This window comes from Pristis pectinata, chromosome 2 (assembly GCF_009764475.1).
Source record: "Pristis pectinata isolate sPriPec2 chromosome 2, sPriPec2.1.pri, whole genome shotgun sequence".
In the NCBI taxonomy this organism is placed as follows: domain Eukaryota; kingdom Metazoa; phylum Chordata; class Chondrichthyes; order Rhinopristiformes; family Pristidae; genus Pristis; species Pristis pectinata.
In genome coordinates this window covers 54,056,689-54,078,210 of record NC_067406.1, presented here as the reverse complement: position 1 = coordinate 54,078,210, position 21,522 = coordinate 54,056,689, and the positions used below count along the sequence as shown (strand labels likewise).

The 21,522-nt window shown below is 37.3% G+C and overlaps 1 protein-coding gene across 1 annotated transcript in view; it reads right to left on the bottom strand.

Moving 5' to 3' along the window:
* Positions 1–21,522, bottom strand: part of ipo11 (importin 11) — a 325,504-nt gene that overhangs the window by 69,986 nt on the left and 233,996 nt on the right. Inside the window, exons 28-29 of the mRNA XM_052010436.1 lie at positions 11,774–11,869; positions 1,774–1,858 (exon numbers count right to left, since the gene is read on the bottom strand). Of these exons, the coding sequence (XP_051866396.1) occupies positions 1,774–1,858; positions 11,774–11,869 (181 nt within the window). The remainder of the gene's footprint in view (positions 1–1,773; positions 1,859–11,773; positions 11,870–21,522) is intronic.

The window sequence follows — 21,522 nt, the reverse complement described above, 5'->3', positions numbered from 1 at the left end:
CTTACTGAGATCTTATTAAGATTTTATGGTGATCTTGCATAAACACTCTTAAAAATTTCTTGTGACAGAAGCTCAGATTCCATTAGCTTTTTTATAGCTTTACCAACCCAAAATGATGTCCTTAATATTCTGTGACAGACAATCTTAAATCCCTTCATTCTTCCTCAGCATTATCCCATTTCCATCCGAATAAAAGTGTTTTTTTATAAAATAACTAAATAGAAAACTTCTCATATTGAATTCCAAATCTCACAACCTAACAAAATCCCTTTGCAACTTCCTTTAACCTTTGAAGGAATTACCTACAAATAAACTTAGAATCTTTTGCAAGTTTTGCCATTCACTTTTGGCAGGTTAGAGACCTTGATCTTCAAATACTCTTTTCCTTAAGTGAATAAAGACTGTACTGGTGCCCTGAAGATGATGGTGAATTTCATCATCCATGTCTGTCTTCACTGATAGATGACTACCAAGGTAAGTTAAGTAGTATTTGTTTTCCAGAGTCTCACTAAGGACCTTTATTCCTGGAGGGCATTGCTGTACAGTGAGAACAGGTTGAAAGAAAACTTTTGCCGTGGATGTTGAGTGTAAGGCCCATCCTCTCATATGATTTAGTTAGCGAGTTAATGATGGCATCCAAGTGCGCACAAATACAGAATTGCCTTCATATTGTAACTCAACTGGTGACTTAGGTTTTGAAGTTGAGTCATCACAGGGTGAATTATTTCCTTTTACTTCTGAAGATTTCACATTTCCTTATGACATAAAAGGAGGCAGGATAGCCCATCAAGTCTCTGCCACTTTTCAGAGCATTCCTATCAATCCTCCTCCCACTTACTTTCCTGTAACTTATTCTCTCACACATGCCCATAAATAACCTCTGATCCTCCTTCCAACCATCTATACTGAGGGCGAGTAACTGTAAAATCAACCTGACAACTGGCACATCTTTGGGACATGGGAGGAAACCAGAGCACCCAGAGGAAACCCACGCTGTCACTGTGAGAACATACACACTCTACACAGACAGCACTGAAGGTCAGAATCAAACCCAGTCACTGGAGCCATGAGCCATGAGACAGCTGTACTACCTGCGACTGGAGGTCTTGATTGCATAGATTTAGGACTTCAGAGGGGATATCATTTGTTCCCCTAACCTTGTTGATTTTAGCTGGGATATGGCCTTATTGAGCTCTAGTCAGTCATGAGTGGTGGCAAGGCATGATTGAATAGGTTAGAACATAGTACAGGTCCTTCGGCCCACAATGTTGTGCGGACATTTATCCTGCTCTAAGGTCTATCTACCCCTTCCCTCCCACATAGCCCCCCTATTTTTCTATCATTATGTGTCTATCTAAGAGTCTCTTTTCTCTAATTAATAGCATTTATTTGAAAACTCTGAGCGCTACACACCAATCTGTAACAAATGGAGAACCAAAGACCTTACTCCCATGCTTCCACCTTTGGCTTGTCTTAATCTGAGCAGCAAAACATACAAAAGAATGGTCAAGCACAATATATCTCTTGAGTAGAATCACTGCCAAGTGTCCATTTTCCCCAAGGCACTCACTCTGAAGGCTCACAAATGACTAAAACCCAAATGGACAAGGCTGTTTAATAATTACAGGCCCAAGGGGCACAAGAGTCACACATTCGTGTGAGATACATGATGAGTATCTTGTTGGTTTGTTAATGTTTTAATCCTTGCATCTCTCAGTTATTACTGTCTTTAACAGCACTAACTCAATGACAGAATGTAAAATAACTACTTACCAGCTTTTTCCTCTTGTCTTGTTCAGTTGGGGGTTCTTCATCTTCACTTACTTTCTGCTCCTCAAAATGTGATATCACCATACAGCTATGTTTAAGGAATTAACACAAGTCTTTAACAATGCTGTAGAAGTTCCAGTGATCAGAATGATTATATTTAATCACAGGTATGTAATAACATAAGCAGAATTCAACAAACCAAGTGTGGATAAATGATAGATATCTTAATGCATCTGAGTACAGCAATTTGATTTGATTGTCCTTTCTTAGAATATGTTTAACAGGTTCTTGCTACAGTTTAACCAAAATGGGAGCATTTTTGACAAAATAGGACAGCAATGTTTTTGAACAGTTTTATAGTTTATAGCATTGATGTGTAAATAAGAGTGTCACTTTGTGTGTACTCTGCAACATTCTGCGTCACCCTAGCTTGGTCTATCCAGTTCTGGTCCCACTAAGTATAATTATTTATATCAATACAAGACAGGATTTTTTTTTCTAACCAATGCTAATTTTCTGACTTTACTGGTAGGAGGAGTGGGGAAAATGTGGAGACACCAGCTTCGATTGGATTCCTGCTCATATTTGTGAATGCTGATGTGTTTAATATAGTGACGATGTTGCAACGGCCTAAGGAATACTGACCATCAGTAGACAAACAAGATTACAAGGATATGCACAAGAAGTGTTTTCATTATTGAGCTCTACACTATAAGGCTTTACAACACATATTAATTGGACATGAAAAATTGGTATGCATTCCATTAGCATATTGCTGATTATGTGACAGAACTTGTAAAATTGGAGAAAATTTGGATTGGATAATTAAAGGCAGTTTAGTTCCAGTAGTTGTGTGATCAGAATGGATCTAGGGTGGATCTGTGGTTACTTGGAGGTAGAAAAATGAATAATGAATCAGTAAGAAACTGTGGAGGAGATTAAATGATTATTTTTTTGGGAGGGTAAACAACAATTACATACAAATGCACCAGGCATTATCAATTATATTCTTCAGCTGCAAAATGAGATCTAAGCACAAGCAAATAAAGATTTTTTTCTTAGGCAAGCTATTCACCAATTCCACTTAAACATTACAGTGATCTGTAGACTCATAAAAATGTCTATTCAGGAACAAAGATAAATTGATGATTCACAGAATGGGGAGGAAAGAGATTTTTAACAGCTTTAAATGCAATTCATAGAAACTAAGCTGTTTTGGTTTATTTCTTTGTGGCCGTAAGAACCATAAGACACTTGTAGAATGAAACATGCAGCACAGAGTTACAGACTAGAAGGTAAAATAACCTTTGTAGATTGAAAGAAAGATTTTTAAACTTGAATAGCACATTGGTTAAATGTCATTTGAGAGTCATGCACACGGTTCTGGTCCCCATGTTATATAAAGGAGATAAAGATACAAAAATAATTCACAAAGATCAGGTTATAATTAAGCAGACTAATGCTCTTCTCTCCAGAAAGGAGTACCTGGAGCAGTAATCTGATGCAAGTCATTGAGTCTGTTGAGGGCAGAGACAGACACTATTCCAATGTGGTAGGAAGAGACAAAAAAAATGAACAACACTAATAAATCTAGTAAGGAACATTCAAGTTAGGAGCAGGAGTTGCAGTAAGCTACTCATCACCTTGAGCAAGGCAAATCTACACTCTATGCTACTCTCAGTAATCTTTCATTCCTTGCTAAACAAGAAGCTATCCAACTCATTTTTGAAAATGTCTAAAGATTGCCCTATGAGGAAGAGTGTTCCAAAGACTCATAACCCCTGAATGTAAAACCTCATTTCGCCTCATTTCTATTTTAAATAGGCAGCCTCTTATTTCTAAACAGCGACCCACAAGAGGAAACATTCCCCTCATATCCACTCTGTAAAGACCCCACAGGACTTGATATATCAAGTTCCTTCTCACTCTTCTAACCACCAGTGCATACAAATTTGGCTCGTCCAACGGCTTCTCACAAAACAACCCACATATTCTGGGTATTTGTCTAGTAAACAGTCTCTGAATTACCTTCAGTGCATTTACATCCATCCTTAAATTAGGAGACCAGTACTGTGTTCACTGCCCTATAAACCTGAAGCATAACCTGCCTACTTCTGATTTCAATTTCCCTCACAATAAACAGTAATATTCTGGTAACTTCCCTAATTTACTTAGTTTACATGCATACTTGCCTTTGAAAAGCATGAGCTAAGATACCCAGATACCTCTTCATCTCTGAGCTCTAGAATCTCTCACCATTTAGCTATTATGCTTCTATTTTATTTTTAATGCAACAAACAATTTCATATTTTCCACACACTATGCACCATCAAACCCTTACTTAATGAAGTGTATAATGAATTCATAATACAGGAAATGCACCAACCCAAAGTGCAGTTAGTGAACTTCCTTGATCATAAATTCCTAATGGAAAGTGCGGTAAGAATGTGGAAAATGGTAGTACATATTTGGGGGAAATAGCATAGATGCAGTTAAGAAGAATGTGGATAAACACAAATGGGAGAAAAGATTGGAAGGGTAACTTAACAGCATTGAATGAAAGAGGATCCATAGAAGCTTGCGTGCACCATCAAAACCATTAATAATGAATGGCCTGCTTTGAACAACATAAATAAAATGATAAGTATTGAGTCTACTTCATCAATCAATAAATTCATGGGTAATTCCCATGCAATTTACTTCTATCAAATCTGTCCTTTAAAGCACAACCATATTCATCAATTCTGTAACACTGGATTCTGCAGATTCTCAACCCTTTGAATGAAATTTCCCCTTGCCTGATTCCTAATTGGCCAGCCCTTAGTTCCAGAATTATAATAAATAATTAACAAACATTCTTTGGAATCACATTGTTTGTTTTGCAATCTCAATAATGGTTTGTCTTTGTCTACTCGCAGCAGTTCACCTTTATTTATTTGTCAAAAGTTTTCAGGATTTCGAATATCTCTACCAAATCACCTTTTAATCTCTGTGCTCTAAGGAGCACACCACCAGTTTTCTACATCATCCAAACCCTTCAACCCTGGGGTCTGTCTGGTAAATTTCTTCCAGACCTTCTTCAAGACCTTGACATTCTTTCTGAAAATATGATGAGGGGAATTAAATACAATATTCCAATAAAACCCAAAAGGTTTTATGAAAAGATTCAGTATAATTTCTTTGCTTTTGCATTATGTTCCTCCATCAATAAAGGCAAGAAACATACCTGCCATTTTAAATATTTTCAACTTGCCCTCCACCTTTAATGATTTTTGTTCCTGCATTAAAATAGTAACTTTTATTTTACATGGTCCCTGCTCATCCTTCCTATCAAAATGCATAGCTTCACAATAGCATGCATTAAATTTCACCAGTCTGCCTATGTCTCCCTCAAATTTGTTATTATTCCTCATTCTCTAGCATATTTCTGAGCATTTTGTCACTGGAAGCAGCTTTTCATTATATACCCTTCAGGATTCTGAACGGCTCCAGTAAATTTTCAGTTAACCTCTTCTGCTTCTAGAGGAAACCCCATCTTCTCTAGTTTCTCCATAAAGCACTGCATATCTGGAGAATTCTAAGGCTTTTCTAAGGCTTAAACCTTTTCTAAGGCTTTCATTTTATTCTAAAGATTGTCTTCCAGCAAGGCCTAACCAACGATTTTATCAAATCAGCCTTGTGATTAATAAATCTGGTTATACAATAGTATTTTAATTTATCAGGTAAACAAATCCTTTGCAATAAAAGTGACACTTTGCTTCACAGATGCATGCTTGGTTTATTTCTCCCATAAGGTTAGAGTACTTAAAAACAAGAACACTTTAAGCCACAGGTTCTTCACAGAATTTTATCTGATCATTTTCTTGAAATGTTTGGTCCAGCTACTGTACTCTTATGGTTCCTCATCACCTTTCTGACTTCATTACAATAAGGGTGGGATTTTAAGTATGAAATTAGGAGAGCACACTGGCATAGCAGTTAATGCTGCTACCTCACAATTCCAGGGACCTAGACTTGATCTTGACCTTGCATGCTAATCTGTGTGGAATCTGAACGTTCTCCATGGATTTCCTTTGCTCCAGTTTCCTCCCACATCCCAGAGTCATGCTGGTAGGTTAATGGCTACTGCAATTTACTCTTTAGTGTAGATTAATAGCGAAAGAAATAAGAAAGGAGTTGATGAGCATGGGAGAGAGAGAATAAGTTGCAGGGTGCGGGAAAATAATGAGACGGGTAATGAAACTAATGGGATTACTCCCCTGTGTGCTGGTATCAATCAATGGAGTGAATGGCCTCCATATGTATAGTTATAATTAAGTTTAAGTTCAAAAATTTTGACCTGTCAGGTTCTGAGTTGCTGGAGGTAATGGCCCAGATTTTCCTGAGATGGCCCTACCACTCATGATCTCTCATAGATAGAAAAATATCAGAAAGATCGAGGAGTTAAGGATTAGGGGGATCTGGCGTAGAAGAGAAGTGGAGGCCAGCATAGATCAGCCATGATAATATTGAATGATGGGATGGGCTCAAGGGGCCGAGTGGCCTACTCCTGCCCTTATTTTCTTGTGTTCCCTTCTCACAAATGTACTGTCTTCAGATCAGAAAGACCAACTTTGCTAGTTCAAATCTCACTGGAGCTGAGCAAAAATACCCTAAGCAAGTCTCACCTATGAAACTCCTTTGGAAGCCTTTGACAGACAGATAATCTGAATGTTGCTGATATTCAGAATATTTAAAAACTACTAAAAAATGAACAAAATACAATCAAAATATTGTAGCATGGCTGTTACAAGAACCCACCTGCAGGCGGGTCAAAAATGCAAAAGCCCATGAAATTCAAGGAAGTGTTGCAAATTTCATCCAAAATCAGCTTAGTTGCAGGAGGCAAGGAATAATGGTTAACTGGTCTTTTGTTACAAGAGTTCCCCAGGGTATAGCACTTGTGCTTTGCTTTTTGTAATATATATTATTGATTTAGAGTTAAATGTAGGGGACATGATAAAGACATTTTCAGATGTTACAAAAATCATTCGTGTGGTTGACAGTGAGGAGAAAAGCTTTAGATTGCAGGAAAATATAGAAAATTGGGCTGCAGGGCAGAAAAATTACAATTGGAATTTAATCCAGATAAGTAATGCATTTGGGAAGGTGCAACAAGGCAAGCAGAATATACAGTAATAGGGGAATATTTAGTGGTATTGGAACAAGGGGACACAATAGTGTATGCCCAGAAATTAACAGAGTAGATCAATAAGGCAGTTAAAAGAGTATTCAGAATGCTTTTTTTATTATCCAAAGCAGTAAATATAAGGGGGGTATAATAGAAATGCAGACAATGCAAATTAGCATAACTTAAATGCTGAGGAAAGTTCTTGTCACAACATTACAGGAAAGATGTGATTGCACTGGAGCAAGTGTGGATGGTGCCAGGATTGGAAAATTTTAGCTGAGGAAAGATTGGATGAGCTGTTTTTGTTTTTTCCTTTGGAACAGAGAAGTCTGAGGAAAAACTTAAATGAGCTTTATAAAGTTATGAGGGGTCTACGCAGAATTAGTACGAAGCATTTATATCCCTTAGCAGAAGAGTTAAAACCCAGGGGGTATATGTTCAAAGTAATTGGTAGAAGGAGTAGAAGGGAAATGAGGAAGTTTTTTCTTCAGTCGTCATAGGTAAATAAAAATACTTTGATGTAAGTTGAAGAGCCATGACCAATAGAGACGGAAGGTAGTATTAAGTTTGGGAGAACTTTATTGACCACCATAGATAGAACGTGCTGAATTATCTCATGTATCATAATGTTCCATGATTCTACTAAAACAATTTAAAAATTAATTATTTAAAAATAAAACCTACTTGAAATACTTCATATCTTCACCAAATAAACGTACTAAATCAAAGATAAATAATGAATTAACTTTCATCTCCACAGCCTTGCAAATATCTGTTCAAATGAATGGGCTAATTGATCCTGTGCCATGTGCAACATAGCATGGGATTGGAGGGCAGAGCACCCAATGTAATGCTGGGAATCTCAGCAGGTTCTCACTGCACCATCAGACTCCAATGTAAAGCCAAGGAATAGATCACAATTGGGAAACTGTCATCAGAGCTCAACCATTAAGTTTGGAATTTTCACAAAAATTCTATGGATAGCTGTCAGCATAACACAGCACAATCCTGACCAAAGTTTCACATTGAATGAAAAATAAGCTATTGGGTTCCTATGAAATGATTTACAAGACCAACATTAACAGCGGAAATCGAAAAGTTGCAGATAATGGAAACCTGAAATAAAGACTGAAAACATTGGAAACACTCAGCAGGTCAGGCAGCATCTGTAGAAAAAGAAAACTAAGTTGATGTTTCAGATCCAAACGCTGTGTTAGAAAGTGGGAAAGAGACAAAACTAATTTGTCTTAAATTGCGGAGAGGGTGAGGGATGTTTGGGTAAAACAAAAGGAGCATCCCTGATAGTGTGAGGCCGAGACTGCCTTGGGGATAAGCTGCAGATGAGGTCAACCAGATGATAGCTTAACGAGGGGAAGTTAGCAAGAAAGAACACAAGCAAAGAAATGTAAAACCTTCAAATTGCAGAGCTGTAGAAAATGCCCATCAGGTGAGTCCAAGTGCAGTTTTTCTCTCTCTTTTAGTCATTTTATGACTTTGCATTTCATAGATTTTAAATTCCTTTGCTTGCACTCTGTCTCTCTTTCTCAAACTCATTATCACCTGCTACAGGGTAATTATTGATGTGCAGTAGGTTCTGACCTTATTGGTAATGCCTCCATCCAAAAACAAATCCGAGAAAGATTTCTTAATAAAAATTTATTTTGTAATTACAATGAGCTAGATTTGAGGGTGAAGCCACAATTTCTAAATTTGTAGGTGATACAAAACTTGTATAGTAGACTGTGAAGAAGATATTGATAAATCACAGCAGGATATAAACTGGCTGACAGGGCAGTTGGGCAGCAGAAGAAATTTAATGCATAGAACTGTGAGGTGGTGCAGATTGTTAGGATGACAGAGGCAATATAGAATAAAGGATACTGTTCTAGATGAGCTGCAGGAACAAAGGGTCTGGGCTTATGGGTGCACAAGTCATTTAAAGTGGCAGGACAGGTTGAGAAAGCAGTTAATAAGCCATACATAATTCTGAGTTTTATCAAGAGGCATAGAGTACTAAAAGTAGGGAAGTCATACTAAATTGTGAAAGAAATCTGGTCTGGACTTGGCTGAAGTGTTACATTCCATTCTGGTTATCGCAATGCAAAATGGATGTGGAGAAACTGGAGCAGGTCCGGAGAAGATTTATGTTAATGGTTGCTGGGATGAAGGACAACAATTACAATAAATTGGAGAGGCTGAGAATTTTTTAAGGGAAGAAAAGACTGAGGGGAGATCTATTAGAATATAAAATTATGAGCCATCTGGATAGAGCAGATAATGGGAGGCTGTTCTTGTAGACGGGTCACAGGTCTAAAGGGGAGGAGAATTAAGAGGGAAAACTTTTTTATGCAAAATTTAGTTGGAATCTGGAATGTACTGCCTGTTGATGTAGTAGAGGCAGGTTCCATTCTGGCCTTCATGAGGAAACTAGATAAATATGGTGAGGAAAAATTTCCAAGGCTATGGAGAAGGTGCAACTAGTGAGTTGCTGGTGTGGACACAATGAATAGCCCCCTTCTGTGCTGTAACCATTCAATGAGTCATCAAATATAGAGCATAGAAACAGTAATGTTGCTACCAGGCTAGCGATCGAGAAGTTGGATTAATCATTTAAGAAAAATGTTTAACAGGTATGATGGCAGTGAGAATTTGAATACATTTTTCAAAACAAAAAGTTGACGTCATTGAAAGTCACCAGAACGTTGTCAGACTGTCAAAAAAACTCAAATAGTTTACTAATATCCTTTGGTAAAGGAAACCTGTTTTCCTTACCCGATCTCACCTAATGAACCAGCCCTCTGAAACAGACTGGCCTGCCAGCCTACTTTGTTGTATCACACCACTGGAAACCTTTTCCTAACAGAACAGTGGAATACTTTTAGAGCATGGATTGCAGTGATGAAGGAAGGCAACTCATGTACACATCCTCACAGCACAAAGGATGAACAATAGATATCAACCTGGCCAGGAAAGGCCAGACCCTGAATGAGAATTATAAAAATGACATTTTATAATAATGATAGAAATACCTCACAGTTCAGATTTCCAAACAGAGCTTATTTTTGTGCTGTCAGATAACATCTCAGTGTTTTCAACAGCCATGGATTTGTATGTTAGCTCTGGTCTACTCCCATCTCCCTCTGTCAAGTAAGCCATTCACCATGGAACGATGTGTGGATGCTTCCTTGATGCAGGACATTTCAACCATTTAATCATGCTTTGGAGGTCAACTTTTGAATATTATTTGAGTTCAAACTATCTCTGTTCATGTAGGTCAGAGGATTGACTATCAAGTGCAACCCTATGTTCAGGAGAATCCTGCCATCTGCTGAAACTTCTCCATATCATCAGCTTATGTCCGGTCTGTAAAGGCAGGTCCTGAGCTAGGGATAGATATGGACAAAAATATTCATGGAATCATCCTCCTGATCATACCACCAAATAAACTCCTTCCTTGGTCTTTAATACAGTGGCAGAGAGTAATTATTAATGTAAATACTGGAGGGTTGGGGCAAGCAGAAATAGCTGACTACCAAGTAAAACCAAGTGATGCATGAAGCAAAATGTAATTACAAGAAACAAGAACTTTAGCCAGAATTCAAGAAAATTCCCTTCATATGCCTAGTTGAGCAGGTCTTTAAATGATTTAGCCAAACATGTAGATTGCTACTGTAGCTTGGTGAGAGAGAAATGAATCATTTCCAAACGTTCTGACAACAAAAACACCTATGGCATTGAAATTTTCGAAAATAATTAAATTTTTGAAATACTTCAATATATGTAATGATACAGAGGAAGAGGGCATTTAGTATAAACTGGCATAAATATTGGCACAACATCCTGGGCTGAATGGCCTGTCCACTGCTGTGCTGTTCTATTTCTACGTAATGTTTGAAAATTATTTCTTTGTCATGTGATTTAAAATTAAATTTTTGAAAAATATGAGGTGCTTTTTACACTTAATGAGGCTAGCCATAATGAAGTCAATTAGATTGGCCAATTAGCTCTTTCATTAATTAACTAACTCACACAATGTTATTCTTCCATTATAAATTGTGCACTGAGAAATGAAAACTTATAACATATATTCTTCAATGTTGGTTATAGCAGTTGCAGCTATTAAACCACCTACTGCTGCATTAATCCAGTTTTAAATGTACATGTTAAATGAAAACAATGGAACTAATGAAAATACAGGCAGATAACACCGCATAGTGTTTCACAGCTGTAATAATGTTTCTTGGTATAATCAAATATAGTGCATTATCAAAATTAAGCCACCTCATATCTCTAAATAGGTCTCCTAAAAATATGGTCACAATTAATTTGTTTTTGCTGTAGTTCAATGTAAAATGTTTGGTTTTTATTCAATGCAAGAGTCATGCAATCAGTTTGGAGTTAGGTCGGATTAATCCCAACTAAGCTATAATCAGTCACAGAGATGTGCTTTTTCGATTGCTATTAAATAAAAACTTGATATATGTGATATTCCCAAGGGGTAAACGGGATCAAAATGAATTAACAGAGGAATTTCTCCCAAAGTACTTACTTATTTATAAAACACAAACTAATTATTCAGTTGCAAGCCTATCAATTAATGTCCAGTGGCAATAAGGACAGTGACAGATGAATCCATGTACAGAAGCTTATGCAAGGCCTCAGGTAATTTGTTTCTTGGACATTAGCCTGGTATTTTAGATAAACTGTCTGCTATTAAAATCTGCCTTGTTTTATTCAATTCCATCCCAAGGTTTCCAATACATGAAGTGTATGTAATTGAATTTGCTATAATTACAAATTTATTCATGGTCACAGACAGAACTGTTTACTTACTCTTTGTAAGTTCCTGTGTCTGGATCCTCTGACAAGACATCATGCAGTGCTTCCACACAAATGTTTACAATGCCGCAGAATTTATCCTGAATGACACTGTAAAAGAGCAGGAAGCAAATTAAATTATGTGATCTTGCAAAATTTGTGATACTAAGTCTATTATGGAACAAAGACAAGACGTAGTCTCTAAATAATTCAAAATACCTTAATGTAAACCACTTAACAAGCTTTAAATTTATTTATAATTTCTAATAGAAATAATAAGCGAGTGACAGTAAAACTTAGTTTGGTTTCAAGTGCATTCTGTATAAATTAATAAACCACTTAGCAAGAGAGTTAGCAGTGTAAATGCCATATATTCTATTTCTGAGAAGACATTTTAGGGACCACCCTTTCCGAAACTCTTATACACAAACAGCAATAACTTTGCTTGTAATAATTTTCTTTACTAATTTCCATATTGATGTTTGCAATCAAAGTTGATGAGTATGGTAACTATTCAGCCTTTTACAAAAATTACACTTATGCTCAGTAATAGCAGATTAAATAATTATATCAATTACTTGCAGTTTCAGTGACGGTAAATACATTGGTTTACATGAAGATATCTTTCTAATTTTTGCCCAATGCAGAAAAGGCTATGGCATGGAGGTTCCAGCATAATGTTGCTTACTGAATTGATTTAAATTATCTTATAATGATGGTAATTAGATATGAATATTTGTATTCAAATGTAAATGTTTAAAATGCCTTTTCTGGATCTGGGCATCTCAGACAAAACCAGCATTCATTACTCATTCCTATATGTCCTGGTGAAAATGGCAGTGAACCATTTTCCACTTGTACCACTGCTGCCTTCTGGTGAAGTTCGGCGAGGAATTCCAGAACTTAACTTGAAGAAGGAGGAACAGCAATAAATTTCCAAGTCAGATGTTGGGTGACTTGGTGGTAGTGTTTCCATGCACCTGAACCCTCATCCTTCTTGGTGGGGAGGTTGTGGGTTTGGGAGGTGCTGTCATTGGTCAATAACTATACTCAGTGCATTTTGTGCATGTATTGGTAGTGGAGGGTAGGAATGTGCAGACTGGTGTATGGGGTTCCACTCAAACAGGCCGCTTTGTTCTTGATGGCGTTGAGCCTTTTGTGTTATGAATTCTTGTGAATTAGGCAAACAAAAAGATATGAAGTAAATTTAATAGGAAGATCACGCCATTTAGCCCCTTGAGCTTGCCACCCCATCCAATGATAATGATGCCTAACATGTGATCTGATTTTATACAACTGCCTTCCTTCCTTATCCGTTAAAGCTTTGGTTCACAAAAATCTATCAGACAGACTTAAATTAACGATTGACATGGCATCAATTCCTGTTTTTTGAAAAGTTCCACAATTCAGTTATCCTGAGCAGGTAGAAGTGTTTCCTAGCTTCACTCATAAAATTATCTGAAATTGCTTCTGGCTTTAAGCATAGGACAAACACTCCGAAACCTGGGCTCCACAAACAGTGGAAATATTTAACTGCTTGAAAAACTGTGATGAAATTATCCTATAACTTTCTCATATCTGGGAAATCCAACTCTAATTTCTGTAATCTATCCTTGTTATTTAACCTTTATAACCCTGGCTAACATCCTCTCAAAGAATTTTATGGTCAGAGACAAAAATGCAGTGTTTAATGTTAAGTTCATTGAAGGCTACCTACAAAGATGTGGTGACCCTGGTGGCATTGGACTATTTTCAAAGTTAAAAGCTGAGATTCATGGAGATTCTTGGCTTGGGTGAGCAATCAACTAAACTGAATAATTCTCACTAGCATCATAATCAGGAAGTAACATTACAATATTTAACTCACTTTGAAAAGTTTTACGGAACAAAATTAAGAATGGATCAAATGATCAAACTTGATACAACTAATTATATTTTGAAGTATTTATCTGAGGCAATTACAGTCCATTATGTCTAGAGACAAAGGTTTACTAAATGACCTGGTAAACCATTAACATCTCATTTATACCTCACGCAACAAAGAATAACATTTTCACAACAATTTACTTTGAAAATACAGGAAGTCCCCGACTTATGAACGCCCGTACATACGAACCGACCTTCGTGGTCTTAATGACCTTCGGTTCATAAGTGGGCCCGGCCCCCGATCCTACCATGGCGGTGGTACCCCGGGCCAAGTGCGCACGTGTGGCCGAGGAACACCGGGCCAAGTGCGCATGTGCGGCTGGGGCCATGCACGGCCGCAATCCCCGGGCCAAGTGTGCGTGTGTGGACACCGTTCCGAGTTACAGACAAAATCGGGTTACGAACAGTCTCAAAAACGGAACTTGTTCGTAACCCGGGGACTTCCTGTAGTTCATAAGTACTTGAATTTTTCATCAATCTGCAGAGATTATGGTGTAGGCTGCAAAACAGTGCATTCTATGGATGAGCTGGTTATCACCAACAGTGACTTCTGGATTCCAGTACTGACTGCACATGTACTGACTCCAGGAGTTGCTGTCAGTTTTGTAATGCTATAAGGTGAACACTGCAATTTCACCAACAGGAAAATCAAGGTCAAAATATCCTTGTTAAGTTATGGGGTCCATAACTACTCATAATGTTATTGCAATGATAAAATCAGAGCTTTGTATAGCTGTTGGATAACTTCAAACCCACTTATTTTCCAGACTTCTAAAAAGGCCTAAATTCCATTAGCAAGCTTGATTATTTTCTGCAACTTTCATGACATCTTAGTGATCTGTGTACAGAGACCTACATTGTTTGACTTTGGTTCTAACCTTTCATCTTAAAATACTCTCTTTAGGCTCTAAGTTCCATGACCCCTTTTGCTTACATTGCAATTCATTGCCAGCTCTGCCTAGTCACATAATCTATCAATATTTCTTGAGCATTTTACAATGCAATGCTGCCTGCCCTGATTCATCAATGATCTTGGATTTGTCAATTTCATTCACTCCATTAAGTTGTTTTTCCATATGGTAAATAGCTGGGATCCCAACTAATATCTTTGTGGAACACAACTTGCCTTGCCAATTTGATTAAATGCTCATTATCCCTATTCTCTGTCTTCTGTCACTCAGCCAATTTTCCAATCAAGATAACAATTTGCCTTTAATCTACTGAGTTCACATTAGCCAATTGTCTATGTGTGGGACTATATTCAATGCTTTCTGAAAAACCATATAAATAATGTTCTTAAATATTCCCCTACCCACTAATTTACATAAATTTCAATCAGGTTTCTCAGAAATGATTCTGCTTTTGCAACCTTGAGGCATTGCCTAAGAAGAGCGAGAAGTTTTTACACATCCATGCTAGCATTCCCTAATCGGCTGAAAATGTTTAAGATGTTCTCTATTATTAAATATATACTTTGGTAATTTTCCTGGTTTTCTCTTTCACCTTAAGTAACAAGTTTGCCAATTAGAACATAGAATACTGCAGCACAGGAACAGGCCCTTCAGCCCTCAATGTCTGTGCCAACCATAATTCCAAACAAAACTAATCCCATCTGCCTGTGCAAGATCCATATCTCTACATTCCCTTCATGTTCAAGTGTCTAACAGCCTCTTAAAAGCCACTACTGTGTCTGCTTCCACCACCACCCCTGGCAGCACATTTCAGGTGCTTGTTACTCTCTGTGTAAAAAACTTACCCTGTACATCTCCCTTAAACTCTCCCTCTCTCACCTTAAAGCTATGCCCTCTAGTATTTGACACTCCTACCCTGGGAAAAATACTCTATCTAGCCTATCTATGTTATCTCATAATTATATAAACTTCAATCAGGTCCTCCCTCAGCCTCCAACGCTCCAGAGAAAACAATCCAAGTTCGTTCAACCTCTCCTTATGGCTAATACTCTTGAATCTGGGGAGCATCCTGCTGAACCTCCTCTCCACCCTCTTCAAAATCTCCATGTCCTTTCTGTAATGGGGTGACCAGAACTGCTCCAAATGTGGCCTTACCAAAGTTTTATACAGCTGCAACATGACTTCCTGAATCCTGTACTCAATGCCCAGACCAATGAAGGCAAGCTTACCATATGCCTTCTTTACCACCCCATCTACGTGTTACCACTTTCAGGCAGCTAATGACTTGGACCCCAAGATCCCTCCACACATCAGTGTTCTTAAGGGTCCTGCCATACGTTCCCTTTGCAACTTAAAGGTTCAGCTTTTAAATAAACAGAGCTTAGATTATCGTTAGAGCATCTCAATATTTTCACCTCCTTCCCTGAAACCCTGGGATGGAAACTATCCAATCTTGGAGAGTTGTCTCAATTTAAGTATCATTATGTTTTTCATTGTCATTAATTTACTTTTATTAATTTTGAAAATTCAGCTCTCAGTAATATTTATATAAATGTATGACCTGTAGTTCTCATCCTTGACAGTACATACTGATAAAATGTAATTTTCTAACATACCTATTTTGCAAAAATAATTTATAATATCACTGATAGTTGGTTTTAAAATGGGCCCACATTGCTTCTGGCTATCCATTTTTCCCTAAGTTGCAGAAAAGGGGCTGGGGAGAATAAAGGGAATGGCTGTGATATGGTGGAGACCAGAGAGATTGAGAGCCATGTGGTGCTGGTACTAGCTGAGAGAGGGTGGTGAAGGCTTGTTAATTGCAGACAATGTCTAGAGGTAAAGGTAGGAATTGAATATAAACAGAATAGAGGGTGGAAGAGGGAAAAAAACAGAGGTGCTGTAGAGATGTTACATGTCACTTGGAGTTCAACAAAAATAGATGAAGAAAGTCAAAAAAAGGAAAAATAAATAAAATCACTTGCAGTGAATAAGGCTTCTCAGCCATTCCATGTTTCCTGGTCTCCACCCTATAACAAATATTCTCTTTGTCCTCTTCCCCACCTCCCTAACATTTTCTAGTTTTGGTGATTATTGACAATGGTGAAAGATCATTTATCTGAAAAGTTGTTTCAGAACTCTCTCCACAAAAGAGTTCTGACAATTTCCAATATCCTCCATGTTTAATGGTCACAGTTAAATGATTTTCTATTTTTTTTAAATCATACCCATAAAGTCTCCATTGTCTGTTGTTCACTTGTTATATTCTCTCTTTTCTCTGAAGTGATTTCATGCTTGAAACTCTAAGACTATTCCTTCCCTTTTCCCATTTTTCTAACTTTCCTGTAGACCTTAGGACAGGTGTACAAACAAAATAGGAAAATGGTAGAGGCCAGGAATGTTCGCCATATTTATTGTTCAAGTTGAATTTACTCTTGCAATTCATATCAATTGTTTCTTTGTACTCAGGGTGATTGTTCAAGCAACACTTACTTGGGCTGTGTATTCTAAACTGTGCTTCTACATGAATATTTACCTTTAACATCTCTTATTTTTCTCCAGTGGTTTAAGAACATCTTTTAGCTTTCCATTAACTGTTGTGCCTTAAGCACAATTTTAACTAATTATTCTCTTCCCTTTCAGTTTGTTTAGAATAAATATCAGTCATATGCTTACACTACCTTTTCCTCTGCATATGTCTCCAAAGTCCCAGAATGAACATAACAAAAGGATGCAAATTTCAGGCAGTCTGATACAGCTATCAACCTGATGAAATCAAATACCTCTTGCAACAGACATTCGCAGGAAAAACAAAACCTTTGCACCTTTTTTCCCCTCAGGCTGTTGACATCAGTGGCTTTGATAAATTTTCCAAAAAGTCATGTGAACTGTGTGATAAATGAAATGCTGGCATTTTGTACTACTCATGCAAATCAAATTTTAAAGATAGCAATACATCCACATCAACTGAATCAGATATAAATACACCTCTGATCAATTGCCAATTTATTGAAGGCTAATTCCCACTCAGAATTCCCACTCACATTAAAATTTAATGTCGGGCAGTTGCTGCATTAGATGAGTGGATACAACAAACATTACCTAAAATAAGATCACTACTGAATGCAAAGATAATAAATAGATAAAAATCAAATATTAAAATGTAACACACTGCATAAAACATACAAGGTTGAAATCATAATTTTAAAAGTGAAGAATACTTTTTAATAAGACCTGTTAAGTACAACAAACTAAGTTGTATCGTTGCAAAGATAATTGGCACATGATGAATGATGTTAGAATTTAAACCCTTTAGTTTTGTAGAAAAACAACCTGGATTAACCAAAAAACTATGAAAACTGAAACAATTTGTTGTTTGATCTATAATTTAATTCATGAATTCACAATACTACAGATGTAGCAGAAAATGTGAAGAATAACAAGAGAAACACACATAATTATGTACAGTTCCATAGAATCACCTGGTCAACAAGCAATGTCATGGTGATCCTTGGTTGAGCAAGGTTGAAGAGATGACCAGAGCATTTGTGAGAACAATATCTTTGGCAGTGGGCCAACACAATCAAAAACTGGAATATCACACAAGGTCCAAATGGAAGGACTTCCATGTATCAACAGACATGATGTCCTGATCTTACTGGCAGATTTACAAATACATATTTCTTAAAGGCACAAAAACACAACAGGAAAACTACTCTAACCATGGAACAGAGAAAAAGTTAAAAACAGCACCAAATCTAAGGAAAGGCTTATATTACCAGAAGGAGCAGCAAGCCTAGGGATTGGGAACATTTTAGAAATTAGCAAAGGAGAAGGAGGAATTGAAAATGGAAAACTGAATTTGAGAGTGAACTAGCAAGAAAAAATACACATTGTGAGAGCTCCTACATATATAAAGTAAAAGACTAGTGAGGGCATATGTGGGTCCTTCAAAGATAGAGAAAGGAAAATCTACAATGAGAAATAAGGAAATAGCAGAAGAATTACACGTGTGTGCCTTTGTGAATGATACATAAAAACTCCCAGGAATAATGGAAAACCAAAGGAACTAGTGGAAGTTAGGAAATTAAAGTAATACTGGAGAATCTAATGAACTGAAAACTGATTAATCCCAAGAATCTGACACATCCTAGAGTCTTAAAAGAGGTGGTGACGGAGGTTTTGGTTATTATCTTCCAAAGTTTCAGAAGTTCCAAAGCAGTTGTTGGGAAATATTGGAATCAATTATAAATGATGTGATAAAAATTAATTTAAAAATAATATAATTGAGCAAGCTTGACATGAATTTATGAAAGGGAAAATTGGAATTCTTTTAGCGTGCATCTTGTAGAGTAGATGAGGGGCGACCAGTAGATGCGATTTGGATTTTTGAAGACTTTCAAGGTGTAACACAGCAAGTAAATCAACAAGATTGGAACACATGGAATTGTAGATAACACTAGAGTTTTCTGTCTGCTTCTGTCTGTCCTGCAACCAAGAGTAGGAATAAACAGATACCTCTCAGGTTGGCAGGCTGTGACAAGTGGAGTAGAGTTTGGTTCTTGGGCCCCAACTATTTACAATCTTTATCAACAATTTGGCCATGAGGCTGAAATAATATCCCCAATGTTGATGATGCAAAACCAAGCGAGAATGTGTGGATGCTAAGGCACTTCAAAGGGATATAGATAAGCTAAGTGAGTGGGCTACAACATGCCAGATGAAGAGCCATATGAAAAAACTGAAGTTTTTCAATTTGTTAGAAAACAAACTGAAATGTCAAGTTTTTTTTAAATGGTGTGAGGTTGGGAAATGTTGATGAGGCAAAGTAACCTGGATGTCCTAGTATACAAGTTACTGAAAGCCTGTATGCTGCTGGCAATTCAGAAGGCAAATTTTATGTTGGTATATTGGTATCGGTTTATTGCCTTTTTTTGCTACAGGATTTGAGTACAAGAGAAGAATGTCTTACTCCTCTACAGGGGCATAGAGAAACCACACCTGGTGTAAATTTTGGTCATGCCCTCTTCAGGTTTCTACCATTGAGGAGGTGGTACAGGAGCCTGAAGACCCACACAATGTTTCAGGAACAGCTTCTCCCCCTCCGCCATCAGATTTTGGAACAGTCCATGAACACCTCGTTACTCCTCTTTTGTACTATTTATTTTTGTAACATAATAGATTTTATGTCTTGCACTGTATTGTTGACGCGAAACAAGAAATTTCACGACATATGTCAGTGATAATAAACCTGATTCTGAAAATGCGTATACCTGCTATAGAAGATGTGAAGCTAAGATTCACCAGTCTGGTTTCTGGGATGGTGGATCTGTCACACAAGGAGAAATTGGGTAGGTAAGGCCTCAATGTTCTTAGAAGAATGAGAGGTGACCTTATTAAAATGCACAAGATTCAGGGAGTGCTCAATAAGGTAGATGCAGGGAGGCTATTTCCCCAAGCTGAAGAGTCCAGAATTAGAGGTCACAATCCCAAAATAATGAGGAGGCCATTTCAAGCTAATAAGAAGTGATATTTCTTTCACTCTAGAGGTGGTGAATCTTTGGAATTGTCTACCATAGCAGGCTGTGGAGACTTAGTCAATGACTGCATTCAAAACAGAAATTGATTGATTACTGGATGCTAAGGGAATCAAGGGAGAGACCAGAAAAATAGTGCCAGAGGCAGTAAATCAGCCATGATCTTGCTGAACGGTAGAACCTATTGGGGGAGGGGAGGGGATGCCAATGACCTATTCCTGATCCTACTTCCAATGTGCCCCTATTTGGAACACTGAATCTGTTGGTTTGCTCTGCTGCTGGACTCCACATGGTGTCTAGTAGGGAAGCTCCATCTTACTTAGATTCCTCAGTAGTTGCACAGAGGAATTGCCATTTGGATCCTGGGTCAGATTGGATCTACCACAAATTCAGTGATCCCAGTAATTTCAGTAGGGACTGTAGAGCTGCAGTATTCAAGTTTTTTTAAAAATTGCTTTTGTTTGATTTTTATAATTATTTATAAATGCATTATTTTCACATTTTACCAAAGAAAATATTGAAGTTTGTTTTAATTATTTACTGCATCTTTAAAATAATTTTTAAACATCATCCAATGCCCAATTATGAATTTAACAGCCTACAAAACTGGAGCACAGCTTGGGTGGCTGTCGAAGTTTCAGGGTGGAGCTTCTTCAGTGCATTGTTGAAGACCCTACAAATGCTCAGGCCCTGCCACAGGAGTCTTGGATTTTTTTTAGGCCAGTAAAATATGCCCTCTGCAATCGGAATAGGCAAGTGCTGCCATGAGGAGAAAATGGGCAAAAAGATTTGGTCCTATTTTTCTCTCTGCTTAATTCAGACTTCTAATAAAAATTCCTGGCATCAGGTGGCCAGAAAGTAAAACCAGAATACAGCACAGATTAGAAGAACATCTACTTATTTGCAACATAAAAGAGATCATCACCATGGGCTTATTGACGCACTTCAACCGAATACTGCTTTCTTCAGATTTTTTTTATTTTGATATATTTGTCAAGAACTGACAGAAGAACCATCAGGGCATGCTCACTTTAACACATTTTATACTGTAGTATTATAAAGAAAGGATCAGTGCATCATTGGATGCAATACTCCATTGGTGGTTTAAATGTTTGTTTAAAATAAATATCAAATCTGGGTACATGAAATATTATAAGAAGCATATACTTACAGCAAAACCTCCAAAGTGAATAGAGTGTTAATAAGGTACAGATCTCTCTACCACTGGAATTTTTGAACTTAAAACATATTTTAATATCGATGCTTAATTGCAGACTCATCATGAACAGAAATGAGGAGGACAAAATGAAAACAGTTTTTTCTCAATGAGTTTTTATTGCTGAACATGAAGAATAGGCCGGCATTCATTATATTATAGGGATCTACTCCA